At 41.5% G+C, this 16,546-nt stretch overlaps 1 protein-coding gene across 5 annotated transcripts in view; it reads left to right on the top strand.

Annotated features, from left to right (window-relative positions):
• The first annotated feature begins 1,680 nt into the window (after positions 1-1,680).
• ZNF507 (zinc finger protein 507) overlaps positions 1,681-16,546 on the top strand; it is a 47,635-nt gene continuing 32,769 nt past the window's right edge. For all 5 annotated transcript variants that reach the window (XR_010939201.1, XM_067720002.1, XM_067720003.1 and 2 more), the window contains exons 1-4: positions 1,681-1,835; positions 3,293-3,386; positions 9,234-11,368; positions 12,998-13,115. Coding sequence is in view for 4 of the 5 variants with exons in the window: in XM_067720002.1 (XP_067576103.1) it covers positions 9,236-11,368; positions 12,998-13,115 (2,251 nt within the window). In the remaining variant the exon portion in view is untranslated. The remainder of the gene's footprint in view (positions 1,836-3,292; positions 3,387-9,233; positions 11,369-12,997; positions 13,116-16,546) is intronic.

Here is a 16,546-nt window from a genome sequence, read left to right as displayed (position 1 = left end):
GGTTTTCCTCAACTTTTTTCCTTCCACCCTTCCATGCTAGTCTCCTGCTCAGTCTTTTTTATTGAAAAAAATTATTCAACCCTTTATTTTTCCTTCTTCTTAGCTATTTGGTCCAATTGGCAAATAATTCTGTGGAATAGCAGAATTCTAAATTTGCTGGTTTCTCAACCCCCCAACTTCAGGTGAATTTGTATCCTGAGATATTTACTGTATCTCAGGAATTACTGACCTCTCTGAACAATGACAAGGTTTTGTTGGATCTTTCTCCCACTTGATAATTGAGAGTCCAGCCTGCTGCAAAGGTCTCTAAGTACACCTGGAAGTCCCCAAGAGATACAGACATAACTCATTTTATTGTGCTTCATTTTTTCTTTTTAATGAACTTTGCAGATATTGCATTTTTTGCAAATTGAAGGTTTGTGACAACCCTGCATCAAGCCAGTCTATCAGTGCCATTTTTTTCAACAGCATTTGCTCATTTCATGTCTCTGCATCCCATTTTGGTAGTTCTCAAAATATTTCAAACCTTTTCATTATTATTATGTTTGTTATAGTGACCTATGACCTTTGATGCTATTATTGCAAAAAGATTATGAATGTGAAGGCTCAGATGATGGTTAGCATATTTTAGCAATGAAGTATTTTTTGATTAAGGCATGTATGCTGTTTTTTAGACATAATGGTATTACACACTTAATTACAGTAGGGTGTAAACAAAACTTTTATATGCACTGGGTAACCAATTGATGTCAAATTCATGTGACTCGCTTTATGGCAGTGGTCGAGAACCTAATCCACAATCTCTCCCAGGTATGCCCGTATCTCAATGAACAAGTCCATTACTATGACTGGAATCTTCAGTTTTACTCCCTTCCTACTGTTCACGGCCCACATGCTCAGTCCGGATCCAAGCACCCTGCTGTGTAGTTCTCAATACACCAAACCTGTCCAGCATTCCTGAAGTTGGGTGGAACGCTTAACTAACATTGCATTTTACTCTGTCAGCAGTGGGATGGAAACAGGACTGCTTATAAAGCTGGCATGTATGTCATAAAACAGATCCAAATGACCAACACCATGGTGCCCTCAGAGGACTGAGCTTGTGCTACCAGGTGAAGCAAGCTATCAAGTCTGGTCCTACAACTCTCAGGATGAGTTCTTTCCCTCAAAATCCTCAATCTCTCCAGCAAACAGATTTCCCAGGGCCAGCTCTGCCCCTCACCAGGCACACTTGAAGTCCAGCCATGAACCTAGGTAGCACCTCTACATTTTAGCCAAGAACCCCACAAAAAAGTATAGCCCAACCAAAAGCTGTAACAAATTCAGAAGCATAGGGCTGTAAAGAATGTCAACGCCCACTGCTGAGAGCCAATGAGGGAAAGGAAACCTAGCCCACAGCAGGTTTGGGCGACGTGGGGAGACTCCAAAGTGAGCACTCACTGACTTCTAAACCCAACGACCACTCAGAAGGCCACGCTTGGGCCGTGGGAGCCCGACAACCCGCGCCTTAAGCTCACCCAGGAGCCAGGGATTGCAGTGAGCTGGCAGGGTATCCTCTTTGCGCCCGCCCAGCCGGCGTCCCGGGATGCCCATGGGCGGGGCCTGAGCATCGCCCCGCCCCCTCCGCCCGCCACTCGGGTCACCTGACCTGCCCGCGGCTCACGTGATCCGTCCCAAGCGCCGCCATTTTGGAGCTCCGGATGAGGAGGGAAAAGCTGGGGGAAAGAGGGAAAAGAGCAGGGAGAGAGGTGGGCGAGGACGAGGGTGAGGGCACGGCCGGGCTCCTGGCCGGCCAAAGGAGGCTCGCGGAAGCAGCAGCCGCCGCCCGACCGCAGGTACCGCGCCCCGGGGCCGCCCCTCCGCCCGCTGTTAGCGCCGCCGCCGACCATGTGCGTCCTCCCCTCAGGCCTCTACCGGCGCCGGCTTCCTCCTCAGCCGGCAGACACCCGCCCGATGCTGGCCACATGCCCCAGGTTCCTTGTCCCTTTTCAGTCCTCTGTGCCGCGCACAGCAAGGCCTGTGGAGACCCCGGGCTTGCCCTGCACCTTGGGGGTTGGGGGGGAACCTGCCGCTGCCCGCGTACTCTCACCAGCCTGGCCCGCAAGCAGGCCCGCCGGGTGTCGCTTCCCTCCCCTTTGCACGTGTGCAACAGCTTAGGCCTTTTGGGATGGAGCGAACGACGGTGTCCTCACCGCGTCTGTTGATTACTTTTCTCAACCCGCATCTCCCAAGCCACTGCTTGGTGTAGGAAAAGCTAGTACACAGACGCCGTTCTGGTGTTCTGCACCTATTTCGAACCTCCTCCCTGAAGTGGTCTCCCCAGAGATCACGGAGATCATTGGGAAAAGCTCCCACCGTGTAAGACCTGGGGGCATCCGTAGTGAATGGTTTGTGTGTGGAAGGCCTGGATGATTAATTAGGCAGAGGCCACCATCCCACCCCGTAGGCGATCTTTTTAGTACTGCAGTGGGCTGTAATTTGCTGCCAGTCTGCATCTCTCCTATCCGGCAATTACTGGATTTATCAGTAATTGAATTTGTTCTTTGAGTTTGTACTTTCTTCAGTACTCTGCTCTGATTCAGTGTATGGGTTGCATTACTGATTAAAAGAGAAAGCCTGGCCCTTCATTTCTTTACTTCACTAACTCGTTTAAAATTAATTTCAGGGGAGAGCCAAATACGTGCTTTCTGCCCTGGCAGTAAACTATTTACTTAACCATAATCGATAAAGTTGCATTCTAGGTGAAATGAATACCATTCTTTGATCTTTTAGATTCATTCTAGGTAGTATAAGAAACAGTAGGAAAGAAATGTAGGACCAGAGCAGGAAAGTGCCTTAGAAGATACATAGGTCAGTCCACTGTGTTTTATCTTTCATGATGCCGTTCAGTTGTAGAATTGCTGGAAGTTTGCAGTCACCCTTTAGATTGTAGTTCTGGTTAAGATTAAAATGGCAATATACAATTTATTGTTTCTTATTTATTAGAAAGTGTTATCAGAAAAACCAATAGTATTTTGAGTTAATTAGATAAATTCTGAGCTAAAACATAAAATGCACAATTATTGGAGAAGTTTCCAGAGCTATTTTTTCTAACTGGTGCAAAATCCTGAAATCTGCTTGTTAGGTAAATTATGTAAATTTGCGTCACGTAATGGGTTGCGTGGACATTCCTCTGAATTTCTTTTTGACATGCAATATTGGGCAATTTTTCACTGCCAGAAAAAAAATCATTACTTTGTTTCACCAAGAAAGAGAAATGTTTGATACTATGTACTTTCGTTCTTGGCCACAGCTGGATTTTGAAGATCGATCCAGGGGACTGTATTAATTTCGGGAATTGATTTGAAAGACACAGGCTCTGCCACTTAACAGCCATGTAACCTTGGGTAAGTCACTTAAACTGCACTGAGTGTTTCCTTATTTGTAGAGTTGTGTAACACCCACCTAGCCTGTCCCAAAGACTTAATGAAGCTCAAACATACATGTTTGATACTGCCTAGCTGTAAGAGGCTGTTGCTCTTTTCATTATTTATACTTTATACATTTTTTTGTTCACACTGAGAATTAAGAGGAAAATTGGTGTATTAAGAAAGGATGGATTTAGAATCAGATAGGCTTGGATTCCAGTTCTTAAACTAGCTATTACTTTGCATCTGTGAACCTCAGATTCCTTATCTGCAAATAAAGAGGCCAGTATTACCAGGAATTTCATGAGTAATACACAGAATCTACACTGGCACGACTCTCTGGTCTGTGAGCACCTCAAGGGCAAGGGTTCCCTCTTACTTATTTTGGTAGTCTCCTGCACATTGCTGGGCACGTTATAGGTCCTCAGTAAATGTTAAATCTGAATATTGGTTAACATTAGTTAGACCTTGTGTCTTAATTGCAGCTGCGAAATTCAAATATTCTCTCAGGCTAGATGCCAGCTAAGAAATTTTATACTATGAAATTCATATACTTTGATATTTGCACTTGGTTTTTTCTTGGTGGGCAATTAATAATTAAGCTAAGGAGATTTTAATTCAAGTAAATTACAGCTGATGTTAGTAAGGTAAATCTATAAATAACGTGTAAGCAGTTTCAAGGTAACTTTTTATAGACAGTTTATAGGACAGGAACATGAAAGTTCATCCAGCACAACTCTTGTTTTACATCTGTAGAATGTAAAATGCTCAGAAACAGTGACTTGCCTAAGGTCACACAGCTGAGGTTCCTCTAGGAGAGGGACCCATGAGCTATGTCCCCTGCCTTCTTTTGGCTGGAGCAAAATGAACATTTTATATTTTACAATTACGATAATACGGAAGAACGAGGAATTGGCCGTTACTTCTATAACACAATTTTTTTCTAATTGGAAAGAACAAATTCTTAGTCTGAAAGAAAAGGTTCTTTATATAACATACTGAACTGTCTTTGTACGTTCACAGAAAATTACGGCCTTTCTCTGGTTCTACTCAAGCCCCCATGAATTGTTCAACTTGATTTTACATATGATAACCATACTGCTATAACTGAAAGGAACTAATTAGATGTACAAATAAACCAAATAGCAAATTGTAAGGAAATAAAGACAACTGAAATAATTTGGCTCTATTTTTGGGAAAGACATTAATTATAAGCTTTTGCCTATGGGAGTCCGTTGTTTAGGGAAGACTTGAGACTCAGTGGAGAAGGCTGTAGAACTTTTCTGGCTTGGGATACAACTTTCGTTGTTGTTGTTTTTGTTTATTTATTTATAACAATTTGATATATTTGGTCGAATGTTATGTCTAAAGATTCCGAACGAGAAAACCCGTGTTTTGCTGATGCCTGTAGTCTTTCCTCATCCTAGTAAACCTTATTGTTCAGCCATACTGATCTTCTCACTAATCCCTAGATAGCATGCTTATTCTCGCTTCTGAAAATCTGATGTTACATCTGCTTTCTTGTCAGCAAATTCCAAGAAAGCAAAGTGGCACTCTCAGATGAGGATAATTCAGAGAGGATGTATTTACAAAGATACTTATAAAGGTGTAGGATTTGTATAGGCAAACCACGGGGATAACTCTGTCACCTGGAGCTAGCGGCACCAGGAGAAGGGAGAGTCCTGTAGAATAGCCTGCCTGGAGAGAATGGCCTTTTGTTGAGGAACACAGCCACTTCAAGGTGACCTAGAGGGAGGAAACCAGGGAAATGAATGTCTTGATCTCCCTTTGCTGCCTTATCTCCTGTCATGGCTCCCCATTGGCATAACTCAACCAGAGGGCGTGGGAGCCTAATGATATAATCCCTCCTGGGATAGACAGCAGAGTGGAAAAGAGGAGACAGCCCAGAGGGGCAAACGGGTGACGTCCAGCATGCTCTTCTTTTGGAATACAGTGTGCATCTTACCTCTTCAAAAAGCCTTTTCTTCCCTCCCTAGACCAAAATGAGCTCTTCAGTCTCTGTTAGGATTTGGTCATTGGATGTTGCCTTCTGACTATTTCACCTTGTGTACAGCTGGGTTATTTTAAAGGTGTTAATTCTTTTTAACTTCTAAATATGTTAGTCTTATCCATTTAACTTAGTTTTAAACTCTGTGAGTATTATAAATTTAAAAATTTTTCAATTCTTCTTGGTACTTGGCTTGGTGCCTTGTACAAAATGTTTTTTTTAATAAATTTATTTGGGCTTCCCTGGTGGTGCAGTGGTTGAGAGTCCGCCTGCCGATGCAGGGGACACGGGTTCGTGCCCTAGTCCGGGAAGGTCCCACATGCCGCAGAGCGGCTGGGCCTGTGAGCCATGGCCGCTGAGCCTGCGCATCCGGAGCCTGTGCTCCGCAATGGGAGAGGCCACAACAGTGAAAGGATCGCATACCGCAAAAAAAAATAATAATAATTAATAAATAAATAAATAAATTTATTTGTTTATTTTTGGCTGCGTTGGTTCTTCGTTGATGCACGGGGGCATTCTCTAGTTGCAGCGAGCGGGGGCTACTCTTCATTGCGGTGCACAGACTTCTCATCGCTGTGGCTTCTCTTGTTGTGGAGCATGGGCTCTAGGCACACGAGCTTCAGTAGTTGTGGCATGCAGACTCAGCAGTTGTGGCTCGTGGGCTCTAGAGCACGGGCTCAGTAGCTGTGGCACACGGGCTTCGTTGCTCTGCAGCATGTGGGATCTTCCCGGACCAGGGATCAAACCCATGTCCCCTGCATTGGCAGGCAGATTCTTAACCACTGTGCCACAAGGGAAGTCCTTTAACTTTTTATTTTTAAAAATTTTAAACATTTACACAAGTAGAAAGAATAATATAATGAACTCCTAGATGCTCATGATTCCAGCTAGAAAATTTGCTGTTCTTATTTTATATCCTCAACCTGTTCACTCGCCCCCACTCCCCCTTGGTAATTTTTTTTTTTTTTTTTAGGTTTCATTCACCTTGATCTCTTCTTGGAGGTCATGGATAGTATGCAGATTATCATAATCCAGGTTGTCGGCAATCTTGAGCCACTAGGATTGAATCTGTACTCCTTATTTTTATCTCTTTTATTATTCAAATTTTACTTCACAACATGTAATCCCATATGTATTCAACACACACACACATACACGTACACGCACATTGGTGGCCTAAGTGAAATTTTGGTGAAAAATTTGAGTTGGCCAATATTCAACTTAACTTCCTCTCTGTGTATACTTTATTATGAGCTGTTTATCTAACCTTTTTTAACAAAGCCTTTTGTTTTAATGAGACTTGTGCATCGACTTTGCCATGTGGACCCCAAATGCTTTTTCAGGTGTTTCTTGATGTATTTTATGTTGTCATATCTGTTTTATAGGTGCCATTTCCGTACTTATCCTCAAATGTATGCAGCCTCTAAAATGAGATACTTACATAAATGTTCAGGGAAAATTGGAGCATCTGCTGCAGATTTCCATTAGCTCTTAATGCCTGAGCAGACACAGCTTTAAAATCTGAATGTTTTGTCAGATTCTTTTGTATTAGTCTTTTTCTTGAGATAAGATGAACTCCTCTTCTTCATTTTGCTTTCTTTTTAAGGTACACACTGAAATATCCACGGGGAGCAAATTTGCACTGCTCTGACTCCCTCCTATTATGTCATTAAATAGAAGAAGGATAATGAGTCACCTTTGTAACCCTGTGGGTGTGCAAAGTCTGTTGAGCAAATATTCACTGGTTAACCTCCAGATTATCAGTCAGCCTACGTGGATGTCACATTTCATGGGAAGGAGACCTTCCATCTATAGTAGTGCACCAAATCTTATGTAAGAAATTAAATGTTCAGGCATTCCTATTAGCTATTAAATATTTAAGAAATTTGCATTTAACAATTGAATTGAGAGAAATAAAGCCTTAAGTGAATGACCCTAGAGGGAAATCAGTAATCACAAGAAGAGCCAAAGCTTCCCTTGGCCTAAAAATGTGGAATTCTTGGGCAGTAAGGTGACTTATGAAGTCACAAAGGGTTTTTCTAAAGAAACAAATTGTTTCCCCCACTGGTCCCTTCTTTAGTAACTTAAGGTTGAGTGTAGAGATTTAAAAACATTTCTGTTCTTCCTACTTGAGAAAGGTATAAAGGAGCTAGTCTTTTGAGGTAATGCCCTCAGGTTGTTTAGGGGAGACAGTGGCTAAAGGGCCACTGGCCTTGGGGAGCTGGCATAGCCGTCATTGTTGTAATGGCTGTGGAATGCATTCCCTGCTGGGAGTGCAGCTACTAGTGGAAGAGAAAAAAGCTGATCGCACAGAGCAGGGTATCAGGACAGAGGGAAGAAGTAGTACTAAAGAAGCTGAGAGTAAAATGTTTACCTTTTTGCATGACATGGATCTGGGTATAGAAAAGTTAGTGTGCCACAAAGAGTAGAAAATAAGAGAGGAAAATCCATAACTGCTGTCAGTTGATGTGGGAGAACTGGGCCTGCAGCTGGTCAGAGCACTGGTGAGGTCTTGCAGGAGTTTAGGTATGATCTTGGCAGTGGCTAAAGGGCCCCTATATGTTGATTCAGCCGTTTGAAGGAAGAGGAGCCAGGATTCGCCTCCTGAAGAGAATTCAGAGCCTGTGACTGAGGTTTAAGAACAGTACGATCTTTGGTCTGTAGCTAGTGCCACTAGAAATTTAGCTGGCATTTATTGAATGTTGTGAGTAAGATTCCAGAATGCACCTAAAATGTGGAAAAACAAAACTTGTTGCTGGAAAAAAGTCTAAACTTAAAAATGTGATCCAGGTCAACAAATTAATCTCACTTTAAGCCAAAGGAAATGTTTGAAATGAAAGTAGTGCCAGGAAATAGAGTGTTCAAGATTTAGGCTGAAAGATAAGCATTTTATGTTAATGACTTCCTCGGCCATAACACATTACTACAACCTACAGATAACCTGTAGGAAATGACTTTTTTAAGGCCTCTGTGCTTTTTTAGACCTATAACACGACTAGGATATCAATTTTTTCCTTCTCCGATACCCCTTTCCCTTTCAGAAAAAAAAAATGTATGTGTGTATGAGTAATAGTTGACCACTAATATGACCTCTAGAAAAAACCACAGCATAGTTTGTGGTTTATCTTCAGGAAAATAAATCAAAGGAAGTAAAAGAAGGAACTGGATCATTGCTTTTATTTAGTTTCATTTGCATAATACTTCTCAAAATACACTGTTCCCTTTACAATAGGTTACATGCCCATATTTTCACAATTCCAAAGATCTAGGGAGAAAAAACAAACAAACATGCTTTTAGTAATAGAACCACAATTATATTTGGTGCAAGAAGTTGGCTCCCAAGAATTGTATCAGTCATGTGTTGGCTTTACAGAATAGTATTTCATAATAACTTGAGGTGATTCCACATGCCCTGGGAATGGCTGTATTCCTTTGATAATGGAATAGCAGTCTTTTTTTTTTTTTTTTTCCTGGCATTGTGCAAAAGAGAAGGAGTACTGATTAGGTCCAGCTAGATGTCTAGGGGAAAGAAAGTGGAGAAAAAAGGAGATGTAGATTGTTAAAAGTCATTTCCAAAGAAAGAAATGAAGGATGGAAACACCTCAATCATCAGTCTTGTTAGGGGACAGCATTCCAAAGAAAAATTGTAAGCAATTTAAGTCTCTGTTGAGGATAGCCAGGTGTATTGATATGGAACTCCCAGGTTAGAAAATACTTAGATTAGCTTAAATTTAAGAGTAGTTTAGATTTCCTGAATTATATGCCTGTAATGATACTGTAACCTGGTGATTCTTTCTGTCATATATTCTCCTTTTTAGATATGGAAGAAAGCAGCAGTGTCGCCATGTTGGTGCCAGGTATCGGGAAACAGGAAGCTATGTTGACTGCCAAAACTGTCATCAGTTCATCACTGGAAGTTGATGAAAAAAGAAAAGCTAAAACAGATCCATTAATCCATGTTATTCAGAAGTTAAGCAAGATAGTGGAACATGAAAAGTCACAAAAATGTCTTTTAATTGGCAAAAAACGGTCACGTTCAAGTGCTGCAACACACTCTCTTGAAAGTCAAGAATCTTGTGAGATTCCAGCTAAAGTAACCCAGTCACCTGCTGCTGATAATAGAAGGGCTGAGATGTCACAAATACATTTTACCCCTGACTCTCTTGCCCAGAACGATGGGAAGGCTATGTCTTACCAGTGTAGCCTTTGTAAGTTTCTGTCATCATCTTTTTCTGTGTTAAAAGATCATATCAAGCAGCACGGTCAGCAGAATGAAGTGATACTAATGTGCGCAGAGTGCCATATTACATCTAAAAGCCAAGAGGAACTTGAAGCTCATGTGGTAAATGACCACGAAAACGATGCCAACAGTCACACTCAATCCAAAGCCCAGCAATGCGTAAGCCCCACCAACTCTTTGTGTCAGAGAACCTCAGGAAGAAATAATGAAACCATTCCTGACATCCCAGTCAGTGTGGACAGCCCACAGACTCATACCATCCAAACGGCATCTGTGGCAGAAATGGGTAGGAGGAAGTGGTATGCCTATGAACAGTATGGCATGTATCGATGCTTGTTTTGTAGTTACACTTGTGGCCAGCAGAGAATGTTGAAAACACATGCTTGGAAACATGCTGGGGAGGTTGATTGCTCCTATCCAATATTTGAAAATGAAAATGAGCCCCTAGGCTTGCTGGATTCTTCAGTGGCCGCTGCACCTGGTGGGGTCCACGCAGTAGTCATTGCAATTGGAGACAATGAACTGAGTATCCACAACGGGCCGACAGTACAAGTGCAGATTTGCAGCTCAGAGTCATTATCATCTTCATCTCCTTTAGAACAGAGTGTGGAAGGGGGTGTTCATCTAAGTCAGTCAGTTACCCTTGACCCTAATGAGGAAGAAATGCTGGAGGTGATTTCGGACGCAGAGGAGAACCTGGTTGCTGATAGCCTACTTTCATCAGCACAGAAAATCATTAGCAGTAGCCCAAATAAAAAAGGTCATGTTAATGTGATAGTGGAGCGTCTGCCAAGTGCTGAAGAGACTCTTTCGCAGAAACATTTCCTCATGAATGCTGAAATTGAAGAGGGGAAAACCTTGAGCCAGACAGAAGCCAAGATTGGATGTGAAGGAAGAGATGAAGTCTATCATGCTGATAAATGCACTGTCGATATTGGGGGGTTGATCATAGGCTGGAGCAATACAGAGAAGAAAGACAGTGAGTTAATAAATAAAGGACTGACTACTGATGAGAATGCCCCACCAGGCCGAAGAAGGACAAATTCTGAGTCTCTCAGACTACACTCATTAGCTGCAGAAGCCCTGGTCACCATGCCTATAAGAGCTGCAGAGCTAACACGAGCCAACCTTGGGCACTACGGGAATATAAAGCTTTTAGATCCAGACACTGGACAAAGGCAAGTAGATGGTACATTGGCAACGTATTCTAAAATGATGTCACCACTTAAAAGCTCTTCGGAGGGATTGACTAGTTTCAACCAAAGCAACTCTACCTTAGTAGCACTCCCAGAGGGTAGGCAGGAATTGTCAGATGGGCAAGTTAAGACAGGCATCAGCATGTCCTTACTCACCGTGATTGAAAAATTAAGGGAAAGGACAGACCAAAACGCTTCCGATGATGACATTTTGAAAGAATTGCAGGATAATGCCCAGTGCCAACCCAGCAGTGATACAAGTTTGTCAGGAAGCAACGTCGTGGAGTACATCCCAAACGCTGACCGGCCCTACCGCTGCCGCCTGTGTCACTACGCCAGCGGTAACAAGGGCTACATCAAGCAGCACTTGCGAGTCCATCGACAGAGACAGCCCTATCAGTGTCCTATCTGTGAGCACATAGCTGACAACAGCAAAGACCTGGAGAGCCATATGATCAACCACTGTAAAACAAGAATATACCAGTGCAAGCAGTGTGAAGAATCCTTCCATTATAAGGTAAGCATTGGTTCATGAAATCATTCAGAGAACCTTAGAATTTTAGAGCATGGAGGGAGCTTTGTAGATACAGTCCACCCACCTCATTTTATAGGTAAGGAAACTGAGCCCCAGAAAAGTTTGGTAATCTGCCCATGGGATCCCAACTAATTAGTATTAAAGTTGGGACTGAAGTCTGGGTCGTCTGGTGTAGGACTTTTTCCCCCTGCCTGCCGCCTCCTTAACAGGCCCTGTGTTTATTGGTTTAGTGTTTCCAAGTGTATATCTTTCTTAAAGTGTGTTGATTTTAAAGTGCAAGGGAATTACAAGGGATGTACAGTGGAGGAACATTGTACACTCATTTGACTTACACAAATTTAACCCTATGTGATCGATGCAAAAAAATACCTATTTTTCATCTTACGTGGCCCCAAAATGCAAGTCATTCACTTCAGCTGCTACACAACCAACCAACAGTGATTTATATCCTTGCACAAGCAAAAATGGACTGTATGGGACTTAATGAAAGACAGCACAGTGGAAATAGAGCCATGTATGTTATATTTTATGGGAAGTTTACAGTACCTTCAAGTACCATGATTTTCATTTTAAGTGCTACCTAAAACCAGCAACCAGTATGAAAATACTGTTTTTGTAAAGGCAACTTGTGTTCATTGAATCATTGGTTTAGAACTTTTCTTCAATATGCCAGTTGACTGTTTGCGGGGGAAAAAAGTGTATTGTAAAGGGCTAACTGGGATGTCGACTTTTTTTCTCAGATTAGCCAGAGTTGGGGTCCAGCTGGTAGTAAACAGGTAAGCAGGAATTAAAAAGCCTTTGAGTCTGAGATTCACTGCCTCGTGGATTGCTCTCATGAAATTCTGAAATGGCCTCTGGCCACTGGACAAGTAGCCATTCAAATGGGCTGCAAAGGCAAGTTCCAGGAGCTGCTTTTGCTGCTGCACTCTTTTTTTTTTTTTTTTGCAGTACGCGGGCCTCTCACTGTTGTGGCCTCTCCCGTTGCGGAGCACAGGCTCCAGACACGCAGGCTCAGCGGCTATGGCTCACGGGCCCAGCCGCCCTGCGGCATGTGGGATCTTCCTGGACTGGGGCAGGCGGACTCTCAACCACTGCACCACCAGGGAAGCCCGCTGCTGCACTCTTGATTCATGGGGGTGGGCGTAAGGGGGAAGATGTCCTTGGAGTCGCAGTTCCAACTAAGTCTCTTTTACAAATTTCGTTGATATTTAAAGGCAGAAATCAGCTGAAGTGCAGAAGTTAACTGATTGGATTTATTTTTGTGAAAGTACTGAGTTATTCTGAACACTCTGCTCTTTCCTCTAGGCTCACCAGTGTTTCAGGAAGCATACACATGCCATGCATAAGCACTCCCTAAGACAGTGGTGGCTTCCTTTCAGAGAATGTGAAAAGAGGAACTGCCTTTTTGATAAGATTGTGTTTTCCTTAGTGTATTTCTTTCCATAAGCTGTCAAATGTTTCAAGTAATCTTTTAACACGTTTGATTTTTAAATATTGGTAGCGTGTTCTAGGTACTAGGCGACGAAAGCAGTTAACTCCTTCTACAGCCTCCTAGTAACTGTGTAAATATGTTTATTAAAAATTAAATATTAATTTCTCTCAATTTTTTAGAGTCAACTGAGGAACCATGAGAGAGAGCAACACAGTCTTCCAGATACCTTGTCAATAGCAACTTCTAATGAGTCAAGAATTTCCAGTGATAAAACTGATGGAAAATGTGTTCAGGAAGGTATCTGCATTTTTTTGTATAGACGATATTGATTAGCACATGAAGTAAAAAATGCCCTTCGTTCTCATGTGGGTTATTTTCAGGACTAAAGCTCCATCTATATGCCTCTATTTTTAAACTGTGTGAGTGAATTTTATCTCTGAGTACTAAATGAAGTACTGTATTAGTAAGTACTCAGCCTCAACTGTATAGGTAGATATACTCTGCAATGTATGCTGTCCTATAAGAGCCAAGTACAGCAGAAACCCTGAGATGACATGCCAGCAAGCCAGGGAAGCTGCAGCACAGAAAGAAAGCCTCCTTTCCTTTCTCAGTACCAGCTGACCCACTGAGAACGTAGCTTTTGCAGATGGTAGGCCCCCACCTCAATCTTTAACTGAGGCTTCCTGCTGTGATCTTATTCTTATCCAAGTGTAACTGCCAGATTTCATCTGCATTATTTAAAAAAACAACACAGGCTGTTTTTATGTACTGGTTAGGTATCAGTCAGCCGAGTTTCTGCTAATAGGAATATTAGAATCAAAAGATTTAATTAGAGTTCCATGAAAAGGCGGATGCCACATCCGGAGAATTAAAGTGTAATAAGCTGTGCTTCCTTGCATCATCTCACTTAAATTGATATACTTTAAATGTCTCAAGTGTAGTACATAGTGTTTATGGGAAGTAAAATATACTGGAGTGACTTTCCTTTTTAGATTTCCTAAGAATTAAAGTTAGGAACAACTGCAGAGTAAAGTGTTTTACCATAATGTTTCATTAAACTGACCCCAGAAAGCAAAACTGGTTCTAGAATGTTTCTAAAAGAACTAATTTTGATACCGCTGCAGCACCAAAATTCCCTTGTCAAACAGATGTCATCCCTGTAAAACTATCCAAAACAAAAGGAGTTTATGACATAGCATCTGTTCCTGCCATAGATGGCTGAGCTAAAACTGTTTTGTTTCCTTTTTACAAAATAGCCCTAAATGCCTCCTTTTATTTTAATTCATTATGTTTCCATATCCCCTTTAAAGGAGACATTAAAACATTTGATATCTTTGGGCCATAAATCCCTAATGAAGGAATAAAGTAAGTACTACTCACTCAGTGGCCCCAACTGTGGTTACTACCAGTGGTAGAATATGTCTTTTCTAGCACCATCTCTAAAAACAATAATTTTAAACTGGCCAAATGGGTTAACAAATTAAAATGCACAATTTGAATTAAAAATATTGAAATGTCAGCTCAAAATTAAAATAACCAATTTGAGCTTCATGGCATTAGCGTCTATCCACCACATTCCATTTTGCAGCCTCTCTTCTTTGTGGCACATGCTCTGTTTCTTAGGGCTACACGTATGGATTTTAAGTTGCTTGCCATGCCTCTCCTCCCCACCCCCACACCTCCACTTGGCTCTATTTGCTGTTCTCTATCGTGGTAGTGTAACAATTCAGACGGCTGATAACCTCCAGCGTACTTACATCTATACTGATACTTTATTGATTCGGTATTAGATTTCTCAAAATCTAGTTTTCAGGCCAAAGAACAAGTTTCTAGCCTACAAAGAAGATAAAAATAATTCATGTTTATCAAAACTTTTTTAACCCTTTAATAAACTAATTAAACAAGAGGGGAGATGCATGCTTCTGTGGCTTCCAGTCTTCATCCATCACAATAGCACTGATAACTTGTGGCACGTTTTTGACTTAGAGATCCAATGTAATAGTACCTCAGACATTTGTTCTGCCAGAAGGCGTGGAGTGCCCATCTTGAGCTGGATACTGTGCTAGGTGCTTGGAGTGCGGTGGAGGTGTCACTGCCTTCGAGGTACCCAGCCCAGTGAGGAACCCAAAACTGTACTGACAGGTATGTCAGCAAACACCACAGGTGCTCTGAGAGCTCTGGGCAAAGCACTTTCATATGATGTTTCTTCATGAAATTTAATTAAATTGTTCTTTATTGTAAATCTGTAATTTGCCAAGTCCTGGGGATTCTGTGTAAGCAAAACAGGCAGATCCCTACCCTCAGGGAGTCTCCAGCTAGTGATGGGTCAGACTTGACCCAGACATGCAGGTAACGTACAGACTGCGGTGAAGGAGGAGTACAACATGCTCCTGGGCTTACCAAACCATGCTGGGAGGTTCCAGTATTTCCATTTTGTAGATGAATAAACTGAGTCCTTAAGAGGTGAAATAATTTGCCCATGATCACATTGGTACTAAGTGGCAGAGCAGAGACTAAGCCCAAGTTTTTGAAATTTAAATCCAATATTCTTTCCATTGGAAACAGTTGCTTGAAGTAGCACAGGCTCTCATTCTGTGCTATATTAAGTTTTTCCATCTGTCATTTTTATTAGTTGTCATTGATCTGTAATATTTCTCACACAAAACCATTATCCAATATTTCACACTTCATTTTTTCAGAGTTTGTTTTTTTTTAACTGTATCTGGAGCAGTGCCACTTATCAAGTCCAAGTTTTTAACCTACCAATTAAGAGCAATACTTAGATTATAATTATGATTAGTGTGTGTATTAATGTTTCAGATTTATACCAGGAAATCAGGACATTTTGTTCTGCCTGGCAAAAATAGTTACTAGCAAAAGAAATCTTAATTTTAGAAAGCTTAAATTTAACCTAAGGATTTTCTTTGTTTTGCTAAAATTTCCATGTGGGTTTTCTTTTGTATCACCACTTTTACTTTTATGCAGTGTGTGCTGTGTTCTACCTAAGCTTTCTTCCTGTCGTGTCTTGTTCTTCAGCTTCTATGCTTGCTTTGTTTCTGAATATAAAGCAGTCAGGCTATGAATAGGCTGTGGACTTTGTGGTGACAGAAGCGTAAATAAATCACTGAGTATCTTCAGGAACAGTTTCCTATGACCAACTCATTCTGCTTGTATTGCCTCAAGCTTACCCTGATTTGAATTCCCCAGCCCTGTTGTTGCAGAGTGAGTTTAGTGACAAGGCCTGTTCCCATGGATCCATGTTTCCTGGATTTCGGAGAGCTGCATATTCATGTTAGTCCTTGTAAGCTGTCAGTTTACTAGGTATAATTATACTACATTAAATAGCACTTAATACTTTGCCATTGCTTTCCCTTCTGTTGTTGCTTTGATAGCTGACAGTTATAAACAAAGGAAACCTACAGAGTGAAAAAGCTTTGGGCTTTTTATATTGAGTTTGTTAGATATGCTTTGTAGCCATACTTTATAATGTTGTATTATAGTATTACAGCTTGTTGGCAAATCAATGTTTCCTTAAGACAATATATCCAATATTGATTAGACTAACACCTTTCAAATTAACAGTGTATCTCTGGTTAATTCACCTGTTACACAATCAGCAGGGCAGCTGGCATCAGGTTCATTATATTTTAGAATTTTGTACAAGGTTATGTAGAAGCTAACCCAATGTATCTATGTTTACAGATCAGATGATATTCACTTTATATCCA

The sequence above is a fragment of the Pseudorca crassidens genome, chromosome 20 (assembly GCF_039906515.1).
Source record: "Pseudorca crassidens isolate mPseCra1 chromosome 20, mPseCra1.hap1, whole genome shotgun sequence".
Taxonomy (NCBI): Eukaryota; Metazoa; Chordata; class Mammalia; order Artiodactyla; family Delphinidae; genus Pseudorca; species Pseudorca crassidens.
Note: the sequence above shows the minus strand (reverse complement) of the source record. Positions and strands in the feature narration are given on the sequence as shown.